The following is a 14,044-nucleotide window of genomic DNA, read 5'->3' on the forward strand; positions in this document are numbered from 1 at the left end:
TCATGAGCATTAATGAATGCTTATGACAGCTGTCATAAGATGTAATCCGGCAATTTTTTCCTTTATCTCCATTTATGTCCAGTCTTGATCTTATACATCCATTCAAAGCATTCATTAATGATCATGACAGTGTCATGTCATAATTATGACAGTCTTATGACGCCGCTGTTAAAGGGGAACTGAAGAGGTTTTCAGATTTCGCTCTTAAGTGTTTTACTCAGTTGAATTGTATTAAATGCGTCATTCGCTCTCTCAAAAAGTCACTTAAAAAAATAATAATAATAATTGACCGCGTAGTTTTTGAGTTAAGGCCATAGCAACACCATAGCAACGAGGGACGCGCCGTCCTGCCGACCCCTACCTCGTGACGTAACTTCCAGGAAGCCTCGCCACCACTCTGAACACGGAAATATAGCACCACGCTATCCTCGCCATATATTGCAAACATTTTCTGGGTTTTACTCGCGGGATTCGTCATGCCATCTCGATGTGTAGCGATATGAATTACTCACAGGAAGACTCGAGACTCTAGGAGTGGTCCAAAAAAAAAAAACTTCTCCTGCAAAGGTTTGGACCGTTTTTGTTAGCATGCATACAGGTCCCCAATCGGCTCATTGTTTTCATCATTTCAGCCACGACAGCTTTGAAAACCTACAACAATGCAACCTTGGTTTTCCAAAGACGTAAGTAAAACATTAATGGCTTTTTTTATATATACTAGGGGGACTCCTACTGCCAGTTTGTTGAAGTGCGACATTTTTTTTTTTTTTTTGCTGTTGGCCTGTCATAAGTAGATAGGTTGGCTGACATGTCGTCTACTCATGAGATTTTATTACTATATCAATAGGTGTTATGTAAATTCAAATGTCCCCAGCACCAAATAGGTCTTTGGCTCGTTTTTTATATTTCAACATCAAGGTCTGCCTATTTGAAGAGGGAACAATAGCATCAAATAGATGCTGGTATGACTGGGGCATTATTATTTGATCACCAAGAAATTATTATTAAATTAAAATTAGGATTCATCCAATATTTTCATGCTGCTGTGATTTTTTTTTACCTCCAGGAAGCCAAACATAAAAAATTAAGTGGCGGAAACCCTCAACACGATGAAAAAAGCGTTGCAAGTCAGTTGCCACCCAGTTTCCCAAAATCAAGAGAGAGTGGGTCGAGTCATATGATGACCGAAGTGATGCGGTGTCCAGCGATGATGACTGAAGAGATCCTATGAGGCCTGCCAGATGCTGAATTTCTTCTGTCTGCGACATCAGATGACGATGATTTAGGAGAAATAAATGTAGCAAATTTTGATGACATGAAATCATAAACTAGTCATATGTACAGTACACATTTTTTAAAAGAAAAATCAAGTTACCTTCATATTTTAATGATAATGCATTATCTTTGTATAGAGAACACTTCATGCTACAGAAAAGAGTAAATACATATTTCCCACTGCCATTATCATTTTTCAATGTTGCGCTAGTCCGTTGCTATCCTAACTTTGTGTTGCTTACTAAAATTATGCTCTTTGATGTGTGCCGTTGTGTGCTTGGTATAACATGTTGTGTCACAATCTGACAACGAAAGCTAATGCTGATTCAACATAAACCTGGTATCATTATTGCGGCCTATTGAATATTTTTTCAGAATGTAATATAATTACAATATTTTATATAACAAAAGAATACATTAAACAGTCAACAAAATGTGTCAATGTTGTTAACAATTTATGGTTTTATTTTTTTTTAATGAAATTCATGCCCCTGTCAGTGCTTCAGCCTCTGCAAGTTTGGCTCTCACGTCTGGGATCTCCTGATGACACAGGCATACTCTTGGAAGGGTAATTACTTGATGGTTTACAGCATCACCTGGAAAATAAAATGGTTTTGTCATTTATTTTGAAATATCAATAACATTTCATTCATTTAGCCACATTTGGGCTAGCTTTACCATATTTAGATCGGTAGGCGCTGTCCCATTACCTAATATCCAGTTTTAGCTATGTGTAGAGCATGGAAAAATATACAACCATGTAATCGCATTCTAATAAAAAAAATCACGATGCTGGACTAACCACTCACTCTCCCGTTCGTGAAGTGTCGAGCTGTCAATTGGCGTCATGACGCCACCTGCTGTGTCAAGTAAATCGCCGTCATCTGACGCCCCAGGTTCAAACATGTAGGGATTAATTGTAGTTCATCTTTCCTGGGAGCCTTTGCCATCGGTAGCGTCACGAAAGAGCGATCCTGAATGGTTACCTTTGGTGGAAATATCACTGACATCGTTGTTGCTGCTATGTTAGCTGTGGGTAGTCTTCTGTTGCCTACGTCACACTTCCGGGTTTGCGAAGGGACCATTAACGGAGTGCAAAAAAAATAAAAAAACGCAAATTATCCTTACAATTACGTGTTGATAATGTCATGGTTGTTTTGACGAACTTGTCCCAAGTTTATATTCATAAAATTACACCAAAATCCGGAAAGGTCTTCAGTTCCTCTTTAAATAAAGTGTTAAAGTGTTACCAAATATTTCACTTACATACAAATCACATAACAAAAACTGTCCATTTAATCTGAATATATCTTGAATATATATTACAAAGAATAAGAATTACTATGAATGTGAATTAAATGAGAAACAAATCAGATGGAGCAATTTGTTTTATAACAGTGATACACTTACATTTGCACTAGAGATGCACGATAATATTGGTCACCGATAATTATCGGCCGATAATGGCAATTATGACGTCGCACAGATAATCCAGATAAAACCAAATTCAACCGATAATGCAATCCGATAATTATATACTTTGAAATATTTTAATTGATTCTAACATAAGCGCTTTTGAGTTAAATGTAATTCCTACTTTGGCCTGCGGATAGCGCATGTTGCGTTCTGACGGCGAAGAGTGGAGGCGCCACAGAGGAAGAAATTACTTTTCCTTTGCTGTGGAGTAAAAACAGCTTGTAGCTCAACTCATGTCCTCTACTCTGTCATCACAGGTTGGTTAAAACTCTGCATCCATCTGTTTAGCATATATTATTAATGTTAGAAAGGGTTTGGGATAATAATATACGGTGTGAAAAGCAAAAAAAACGATGTTTGTTGAGCGTTTTGGAGTCAAACGGGATGGTGTTGTATGCTAACCTGCGGAGCTAACGGCCTAGCGTAGGAAGATGATGATGTAGCATACCCTAGCGGAAACCAGTCGGTACATGTTAAAAATGATTGTTGCATACAGATGTATTAAGAATATCCATTCTCCAATGTATAAATATGCTTCATATGTTGAATTTAAAAGCAAGGTACACATTTTATTGTGTATTTATATATTTAAAAAATGTGTATGCTAATGGTTGAAATTTTTAATGGCCATTTGGACTTTTTGGACTTTTGGAGGCCATTTCTTTTGTTAACTTCTGTTGTGTACATATATGTTAGTAAAAGAAATTACTTTTCCTTTGCTGTGGAGTAAAAACAGCTTGTAGCTCAACTCATGTCCTCTACTCTGTCATCACAGTCACACTACAAGTCCAATTGGTTCACCTAATTTGCCCCTCTGAACCCCAGAGGAGCAACAATTTGATTTAGCCTCCAAATGTGCGCAATCAACAGTTTTGTCCAATTCTGCTAGTTTTAAGTAGATGTTTTTGCAGTGTAGTAATGTGATATATGTTAGGGATGGCTTAGTTTTAAGGCATTTTTGTGCAACTTGGGTGTTTACTCTCGAAGTAATTGTTGCCAAAAGCTTACCATTACACAATGTCATTGCCATTGTTTAGATGTTGGAATTTACTACTTGTTCACATTTGATGTGGAAAAAAATAGCACTAAATTACATTTTTGCACAGTAACATTTGATCTTTGTATACTTTAAAATTTTACTTATATATTTGAATAAAATTATCGGCGTGACATTATCGGTTATCGGGTGGAAGGGGCAGGAAATTATCGGTTATCGATATCGGTTGAAAAATATATTATCGTGCATCACTAATTTGCACATATGTAAATGAAAACACTGATTGCTAGAAGTTTTTTTTGGAAATTAAAAAATATATTTGCAGCAAGATAATAATCAGTAAATGTGAATATTTATTCACATGAATATTGAACGTATTATACATATTTATTTATCATGAAAATAGGTGGGAAAATAAATTGTTATGTATAGCTTATCACTCCAAAAATACATTAATCCGACTCATTGAGATCTTCAGCATTTGTCATGCACGTACCATGTGAACCAAAATGAGTTTGACACCTGTAGTCTAAGGTGACAGGGTCATTCTTAGATTATATTGCATTGTTCCAGAAAAAAGATGCAAAGCAAGTCATTTAACTGCCATAAAGAAACATAACATAAAAAAACAACCACTAACTCCATATCCATGATTCCGAAACATTCCATTTACACGTCTAATTGTATCTTTCCTTGCCAACCGCCTAAACAACACCAGTTGGAAACTTGGCCCCCTGATATCTGGGGCCCCTGTCAGAGCGCATTGCGGTAAGTGTCGGCGCTCCAGATTTTTTTTTTTTTTTTAATGAGGCCAAGCAGCTGCAGTTTTCTCTTCAGCCTGCAAACGAGAGGCTTTGTATCTCTTGTCAAGTCTTGTTAATTTGTGCCCTAATGTTTTTTTTTTTTTTTTTTTAAATAAACAAAGAGCTGCACTCTAGCCTGACAGTGGTGACACCTTGATTCCAGTGCAGGATACAGGCAGCATTGGGTTACACCATTAATAATCAACTGGCAGCCATCACACCATTTTAACCACGATCATTATGATAAAGGGCATACACTTAATTACAGGCCTGCTTAATTATAGCTCTGTTGAAGCTCGTTTGTTTGGTCAAATGCTAATTATACCACCGTGCTTTTGGCAAGTCCTCATTTTAATCTACCTTTTTTTGTGGGCTGAACACTGTGGTTTATTTTCATGCAAATTTGATATCCGGCAAATGTTTTGTCTTTCTTCTTTCAGTTTTGGGTGTAAGTGTTGCTTTGTTTGCGAGGTGAACATCTCTCTGACAAGACAAAATCAGGAATAATCAAGAGTAATTAAAATGGAAGAGTGTTGGGAAGGGCTGCATTGGAGGAGAGAGGCAAAGAATAAGAAAAGGCTTTCATCTTGTCTCCATAGATGGCTGGGAGGGAAGTGTCGGGGAGCCTGGAGATGTTGATAGCTTTGTTGCTTCATTATGCCACATGTTTTTTGTTCAAGCTCTCAAAATCAGGATGAAAAAGGTCAATTTTGGTGGTAGTAGTAGTGAAACTCATTTCAAACATTCAACATCTCAAAATATATATTTTTTCCTTTACAGCCATGGATGATGTGCCCTTTGGGATTGCGCAGCGATTCTATGACACCCCGAAAGAGGTAAAATCATACTGAGCACTTACAGTAAAAAATTAAAATAATAATAATAAAGTAAAAAGAAATATATATAAACAGTGGGGCAAATAAGTATTTAGTCAACCACTAATTGTGCAAGTTCTCCCACTTGAAAATATTAGAGAGGCCTGTAATTGTCAACATGTGTAAACCTCAACCATGAGTGACAGAATGTGGAAAAAAAAAAAAAACAGAAAATCACATTGTTTGATTTTTAAAGAATTTATTTGCAAATCATTGTGGAAAATAAGTATTTGGTCAATACCAAAAGTTCGTCTCAGTACTTTGTTATGTCCCCTTTGTTGGCAATAATGGAGGCCAAACGTTTTCTGTAACTCTTCACAAGCTTTTCACACACTGTTGCTGGTATTTTGGCCCATTCCTCCATGCAGATCTCCTCTAGAGCAGTGATGTTTTGGGGCTGTCGTTGGGCAACACCGACTTTCAACTCCCTCCACAGATTTTCTATAGGGTTGAGATCTGGAGACTGGCTAGGCCACTCCAGGACACTGAAATGCTTCTTACGAAGCCACTCCTTTGTTGCCCTGGCTGTGTGTTTGGGATCATTGTCATGCTGAAAGACCCAGCCACATCTCATCTTCAATGCCCTTGCTGATGGAAGGATATATTCACTCAAAATCTCTCAATACATGGCCCCATTCATTCTTTCCTTTACACAGATCAGTCGTCCTGTATGGAGTCACAGGAGTGCCAAAATTAAAAATAAATAAATGAATAAATAAATAAATGAATGAATAAATAAATATAAAGAGAAATAAAAATATAAATAAATAAATGAATAGGTAAATAAATGAATGAATAAATAAATATAAAGATAAATAAATATATAAATAAATAAAAGCATAACGGTATACTTTGTCATTGACATTTACTTTTGGTCATTAACAACCACAAACGGAAAAAACAATGACAATATTTTTCATTGACTTTTACTTTCTGTCATTGAACACCACAAACGGAAAAAACAATGACATTTGTATTTTTTGCCTTTGCCTTTTCTGTTTGGCTTTTACATTGTCATTGTCATTTGTCGATCGCCTTTCCTCTTTGGGGAATGTAAATGGCAAATGCGCAGAGAAACGGTCTGTCACTCAAATGACGTTGGGAGGGGCTTTCCAATCAGGAATAGTAGTCGATAACTGATTATTCCTGGTTTAACTTTCCGCACATGCGCCGTACGGCTACCCAAGCGCGACCGCGGCTGTTTTGTGTGACTGCACTAAGCCACTTCCTCCAATGTCGTCATGATTATAAACGCGAAGATTCGGACATAGAAAATAATTATTCTTTTAATGGTCTGGCATGTGTGTCGAATAATATATTCTATAATATATTTTTTTACCGGTCTAAAAAAATGTATTTCTATCGTTGAATCTATCACGTAAAAAGTCTATCCATATCCATATCTATCCACTCTATCCTATCCATAAAAACCGCACGTGCAACTCGATAACCAATGTCACTTTCCTTCAGGTAAACTAGGAATAATCAGTTATCGACTACTATTTCTGGTTGGAAAGCCCCGCCCAACGTCATTTGATTGACAGACCGTTTCTCTGCGCATTTGCCATTTACATTCCCGAAGAGGAAAGGCGATCGATAAATGACAATGACAATGTAAAAGCCAAACAGAAAAGGCAAAGGCAAAAAATACAATTGTCATTGTTTTTTCCGTTTGTGGTGTTCAATGACAGAAAGTAAAAGTCAATGAAAAATATTGTCATTGTTTTTTCCATTTGTGGTTGTTAACGACCAAAAGTAAATGTCAATGACAAAGTATACCGTTATATTTCTATTTATTTATATATTTATTTCTCTTTATATTTATTTATTCGTTCATTTATTTACCTATTCCTTTATTTATTTATATATTTATATATTTATTGCTCTTTATATTTATTTATTTATTTATTTATTTATTTATTTTTAGTTTTGGCACTCCTGTGACTCCATAGTCCTGGTCCCTTTTGCAGAAAAACAGCCCCAAAGCATGATGTTTCCACGCCCAAATTTCACAGTGGGTATGGTGTTCTTCGGGTGAAACTCAGTATTCTTTCTCCTCCAAACACGAGAACCTGTGTTTCTACCAAAAAGTTCTATTTTGGTTTCATCTGACCAAAACACAGTCCTCTTCTGAATCATCCAAATGCTCTCTAGCAAACCGCAGACGGGCCTGGACGTGTATTGGCTTCAGCAGGGAGACCCGTCTGGCAGTGCAGGATTTGAGTCCCTGGCGGCGTATTGTGTTACTGATAGTAGCCTTTGTTACTGTGGTCCCAGCTCTCTCTAGGTCATTCACTGGGTCTCCCCGTGTGGTTCTGGGATTTTTGCTCACCGTTCTTGTTATCATTTTGACGCCACGGGGTGAGATCTTCCATGGAGCCCCAGATCGAGGGAGATTATCAGTGGTCTTGTATGTCTTCCATTTTCTAATAATTGCTCCCACAGTTGATTTCTTTACACCAAGCGTTTACCTATTGCAGATTCAGTCTTCCCAGCCTGGTGCAGGTCTACAATTTTGTCTCTGGTGTCCTTCGACAGCTCTTTGGTCATGGCCATAGTGGAGTTTGGAGTGTGACTGACTGAGATTGTGGACAGGTGTCTTTTAAACCGATAATGGTTAAAACAGGTGCCATTAATACAGGTAACGAGTGGAGCCTCGTTAGACCTCGTTAGAAGAAGTTAGACTGCTTTGACAGCCAGAAATCTTGCTTGTTTGTAGGTGACCAAATACGTATTTTCCACTCTAATTCAGAAATAAATTCTTTAAAAATCAAACAATGTGATTTTCTGTTTTTTTTTCACATTCTGTCTCTCATAGTTGAGGTTTACCCATGTTGACAATTACAGACCTCTCTTATCTTTTCAAGTAGGAGAACTTACACAATTGGTGGTTGACTAAACACTTATTTGCCCCACTGTATATATATTGAGGTGGCAAAGGGAGAAAAAAATGGTAAAAAGTAACTGATAAATTACTTTTAAAGTAACTTAGTAACTTTGATAATAAAGTAATCATTAAAATAACTAGATTACTTTTTTGAGGTATAATCATTCATCAGTAATTCAATTACTTTTTCAAGTAATCAAGACAACACTGGTCATGACTGAGAGGTCAGTAGGAGCTAGCTGCCAGTTAGTCGTGGTCACACTGATTCCAGTTGAACTCATACTGCACTATTACTTGTCACGAAACCACTCTCCTCTTAACTGTGCTTTACCTTTCCTTTGAGCCCTTTTATCACTCAACTTTGCTTTTTTTTTCACAAAGTATGATCTTTCTGTATTTTTCCGTCTTTCGTTTCTCCAACATTCCTCCACAGTCCCTCCAAAACTTCTCATCCGTACCCCTTTCTCTCCCATTCCTTTCTTCTATTACCACTTTATCTGCTATCCTTTCCTTACCCTCACCCTGAGTGATGAATGCATGCACTCAGGCAGCGCTGGCTCAATGCAGTCCATTTGGCTGGCTGGCGGCGGTTGTCACCATAGCCGGTTCGTATTGACACAGAGGGAGAGGATTAAAGATTTTAAGCATGCTTACTTAGCCATGAGCCTAACCGCCATGTTCCTTGTGTTTTTTTCCTTTCCTCCTTCTCCCTCCTTTCTGTGCTTTTGATTTCAGATGCAGCAAGTCAATTTAATGGGCATTACGATCAAATCCCTGGCAGAGATCGAGGAGGAAGTGAGTAGAGGCTGCAACGCTCGGCTGCAGCTGCCGCCGCTGGCCCAGAATGCAAAGCAAACAGTCTTGGGCTTGTAATTAAGTGTCTGAGACAGCGAGACCCTGTTGGCTCCACTAAGCCCCAATTGAATAAAAGCATGCCCTGGCTAGGCAGCCACTCCTTCTTTAAAGCCTTGTCTACTATTCCAAATCCCTTGACTTTTACTCCCCAATTCTTCTCCCAAACAGTTCAATCAAGCATCCCTTAGAATGTTTTAGGTTCTTGAGGTTCCGATCTTCTTTAAGTTCCTAATCAGCGCCACAAAGAACAAGCGCTTGCACTGAGAACATACACAATTCCTAGAGGTGTGCATTGGCACTGCCCTCACGATTCAATTCGATTACGATTCGGAGGGCCACGATTCGATTCGATTCAATTCAGAGGGTCACAATTCGATTCGGTTCGATTCGGCAATGCATCGCGATGCATTAAAGCCTGGGATGCATTAAAATTCTAAAGCAAAGCATATTTTTCGTGAATCATGAGGCAGCACAAGCGGTCAGACATTAAACAACTTTTTATTGGCTCTTGTGTCAATCCTGGTTGAAGTCAAATGAAAATACTTTCAGATATATATATTTAAAAAAAAAAACAGATCACAGCATTTAATTAGTGATTTGAATGAGACCAGGGCTTTCTCTTTTTTTTTTACACACAGTAGCAGCCTTTCACACAGTGCAACATCTGAACTCCTGTGCAAAATCAGTAATAACAGTCAATGTATTTTAGTCACAACGATCCATCAATAAAAATATTCAAGTAAATATTAAAGAAAACGACAAAGACAATATTGTTGTGCAGCAGCATCTTTATCGCAATATCAATCCAGGGATCAGTTCAGTTGCAAACAAAACATCAACTAAATTGCAATGTAGAACACGAGTAAAATGTTGGCCTAGCCCACTATATATGTATGTGCAATAGAGGTTAGATCGGGCCTAAAAAATCCAGCCTGACCTGACACGGCCCGCTGGTATTGAAGCCCGACCCGGCCCGAGCCCAATCAATTAACTAGATTTGCAGGCCCAGCCTGAAAAACCCGATTTTTTTTTTTTTTTTTGGGGGGGGGGAGTGACGCGGGGGAAAAAACCGCAGCAGCAGCAATTTATTTTCATTTCTTCGAGTTGGCAGAAAAAACATATAAAAAAAAATATAAAAAAAAACAACCCTTGGGTTTTGCAGACACACAGAAGAGAAGATTCAAAAGGATCACATTTCTGTTGCCTTTGTGTGCATAAATAAAAGTGTCCTTCGTAACGAATTCTCAGTTGGCAGAAAAAAAACGCAAGTTTTCTTAATGTTTAAATAGTCTACATATTTTTATGATCATTATAAAAGCATTTACACAACCAAATAATGCCGTGAAAGTTTAAGATTGAAAAAAAAAAAAAAAATGCGGTTTTGCAGACACACAGAGGAGAAGATTCAAAGGGATCACATTTGTGTTGCCTATGTGTGCATAAATAAAAGTGTCTTTCGTAACGAATTCTCAGTTGGCAGAAAAAAAAAAAAAAAAGAAAGAAATAAGTTTTCTTAATGTTTAAATAGTATTAAAAGCATTTACACAACGAAATAACGCTGGGAAAGTTTAATATAAAAAAAAACATGCGGGCCACGGCATTCATGTGTGTGCACAAGCAAATGCACAATACAGAGAGCTTGCTCTCGGTTTTATCCCATTTTTTTTTTGGTATAATTTATTAGTATGGCGCGACGGCCCGACCCGACCCGAACGTGAATACTTAACATGTTAATCGGGTTCGGGCACAAGATATAACCTCTAAGAGATAGGACATAACATGACAATGGCTGAAGCGGAGAAAGAGGGAGGGAGAAAGATTATTGATGCACCTAAGACATTGAAAGCAGACATCTGGAGACATTTTGGCATCTACGAGGTTAGTGGGAAACTTGACCAGAGTTATGCGGTGTGTAAAAAATGAAACATGAGAATAATAATACAAATGGGGAAACCAAATCCGTTGCATCACCGGAATTGCGCAGGGAAGATTTCTGAACGTACTTATATATTTTAAAATGCGCTGAATCGATTCGGCTTGTTGCCCGCATCGAATCGAATCGTCCATGCCTTGCATAGGGATGCATCGCCGCATCGATTATTGTTGACACCACTAACAATTCCATCTCCAAACTGAAGCCTGCAAGAATTAGGACGTCGTGTGTGTTGTACTGCATATGGGGATGCTTTAAATGGAGGGACAACCCTCCCCCCCTTCTCTCTCATTAGCACGATACCTTGGTATCTGAACTGCCAGGAAGTGACAGACCACTGTAAAAGAACAGGTGCTGTTGGGTTTGAGATGTGTTGCAGAGAAAACACTCTCTCATCAAACCAAGCGTCTGTTCTGCACTCTTGCCTCTGTCTTCTGTCACAAACTATCCAAATCACACAGTCGCTGTGCTGTCATACGGTCATCTGATTGAAGCTCACTGTCAAAGTAGGCATTAACGGTGCATGTGTGGGTGTGTGCGTGTGCGTGAACACAACCAGGTTGCTCATCCTATCTGCTCTCTCCTCTTCTTACTCTACCCGTCGCTCCCTCGCCTCCTTTTCTTTTTCACTGGGTGTGATTAGCAGGCGGACACATGGTGAGCTGAGCTGGGGAAGGGAAGGGCATGAGAAATCATTAATTACAGCCGCACTGGAGCTGATGAAGTAAATGTGAGATAGTGTAACACGCTGGATTTAGTGAAGTGGACGACAGCACAAGATTAATGGCAGGGCCTGGCTGATGAGGATGAAGTCGCAGCTTAGCTTGATAATTAGTTTCCAAGTGGAAACATCCCTCACAATTGTGTTATTTTTACTTCTCTCTCCTCTTGTTATTATCCCTGGATGATATCTACAGAAGCAGAAGAGAAACATAATTAGAGAGACTTTTACAAACATAACACAAGTGGTGCTTTTCATGGGAAACCAGAATAGCATCAGAAGAGTGCTTCCCTTCACTAAGGCCAAACAATTCTTCTTTGGATCAGCTCCTTCATATAACCATATTCTTTATATGCCTGATTTGCTTCAATAAAATGCATCCATTATTCACAGTGAAATTACGTTTAAATATAATAGAATCCTCTAATTGAAACAATAGGTCAACATTTAGCTGCATTGACCAATTCTCCCCCTTTCCAGTAAGGTTCATGAAAATTGGCTAAATAATGTTTTGCATATTCTTGTTTTCAGGCAAAAAAAACTCTTGGTGGAAGTGTTTGTGTTAATAACCAAATGGTAATGTACTCTATATTTGACATTTGGCGTCAGAGAACATGTTGGCTCATAAAGAAAAACCTCCATTACCATATTTGATTGAAAAACAACCACTTCTGGTTTGTCCAGAGCTTTTTACTGTTTTTAGAAATATGGATGCTCATATATGATGTGCTTTCTGACATCATTGAGACCACTGCTGCTGCAGACTGGACAATTTTCTAACAGGCATCACTTAAACTATGCTTGCAATGATGTTGGTTCCAGCAATTAAGCATTCTTTTCATTTCCCAAATGACTCGCAAAACTTGCGGATATTATAATTGCTCTTAGCCACGCATATCTAATATGTGTCTCTTTAAGTGTTAATTAGTACACGATTTAAAGTGACGTCTTTATGTGGTTTGGTCTGCTGAAAGATGTTGGCGGCAGCTAGCTTAATGATTTTAGTTTAGAAAACGTGAGGGTGGAAAAGTGTGTGTACACATGACAGGATTTTCATTAGCACCTATGCATGATGGCTTCTCAGATTTGCTTTGGGAGTTAGCGTGTGCATTTGTGTACATTTCTTCCTATGTGTGATTTTATGGAAGCACTGAGGTACACAACGTGTGCATGGTGTGAGAGGGGAGCTCCAAATAGAGGTGGAATTAATGAAGACAACATGTCACATATTTTTGGCAGTGGAGCAGGAACAGGAAATGAAGCTGGGCTCGTCTGGGTGACTGCCGCCCATGTTCTAGTGTGTCACTGTCCTGTCAGCCTGTGTGTAAAAGTGGCAGACATTGATACATGCTCGCCCCGATAACACCCCATTCCCCCATCCATCATCCACACACACTCACCCACATTTAAATACATGGGATGGGGATAAATATATGCATACTGTACATTCGTAGGCCTACGTTCATACATACATACATACATACATACATACATACATACATACATACATACATACATCCTTCAATCTTTGAATTAGTTATTTTGTGTACCAACTGTTGAACGTGCATTGTATTCTCACTTGCAGTGTAGTGATGTGTGACAGGTTCCATCAAGTTGACGAAAATCAGAACATTAATTATTTATTTACTTACTTTTTTTTTTTTTTTTTTTTTTTTTGATTGAAGAACTTCTAATTCAATTATACAGCAAGCACATTTGTTTTGGCGTGAGATCCAGAACGTTTACTACAGTGATCTTACAGCATCCTCTAGCGTTTTGCTTCAGTAGTACAACTTTATGGCCCTCGTCTTGAACGTTTACCTGAACGTGTTCCAAGAATGTGTTTTCAGTGTAATATTTTACTATAAATTACAATTTTGGTTGCTTTGCATCTATAATATCGAAAAATAAAAAACATCCCCTGAACATCCTAAGTGTGCCATGAGAGACCTTTTGGTATGCAGCAAGAAACGACTCAATTTCATATAATTGTTTCAAAAAGTATTATTGATTTACATTAAATAGTGTTTATTTGTTCATCTGTGTATGACAGTAACGTATAATGGTATAATGTGCAAGAAACCTTTGTTTCCACCTATTGCCACGCAAATTATGACTCCTATTCAACTAAACAAACTCATGCAGGTTTCATAAAAGTAAAGTTTGAGGCTAATATTATTATTATTATTTTAAGTATACGTTGGTCTATTTTTTGTTTTGTG

The 14,044-nt window shown here is 38.1% G+C and overlaps 1 protein-coding gene and 1 long non-coding RNA gene across 2 annotated transcripts in view; both read left to right on the plus strand.

The window, feature by feature from the left end:
• The window catches only part of mvb12bb (multivesicular body subunit 12Bb), a 60,378-nt gene that overhangs the window by 45,057 nt on the left and 1,277 nt on the right, over window positions 1-14,044 (plus strand). The window contains exons 7-8 of the mRNA XM_057833080.1: window positions 5,332-5,387; window positions 9,049-9,108. Coding sequence (XP_057689063.1) covers window positions 5,332-5,387; window positions 9,049-9,108 — 116 coding nt within the window. The remainder of the gene's footprint in view (window positions 1-5,331; window positions 5,388-9,048; window positions 9,109-14,044) is intronic.
• On the plus strand, window positions 208-2,108 carry LOC130914030 (uncharacterized). Its single transcript, XR_009062838.1, has 3 exons — window positions 208-567; window positions 633-683; window positions 1,067-2,108. It is a non-coding gene; the product is annotated as an uncharacterized LOC130914030 (long non-coding RNA).

This window comes from Corythoichthys intestinalis, chromosome 3, assembly GCF_030265065.1.
Source record: "Corythoichthys intestinalis isolate RoL2023-P3 chromosome 3, ASM3026506v1, whole genome shotgun sequence".
Lineage (NCBI taxonomy): Eukaryota > Metazoa > Chordata > Actinopteri > Syngnathiformes > Syngnathidae > Corythoichthys > Corythoichthys intestinalis.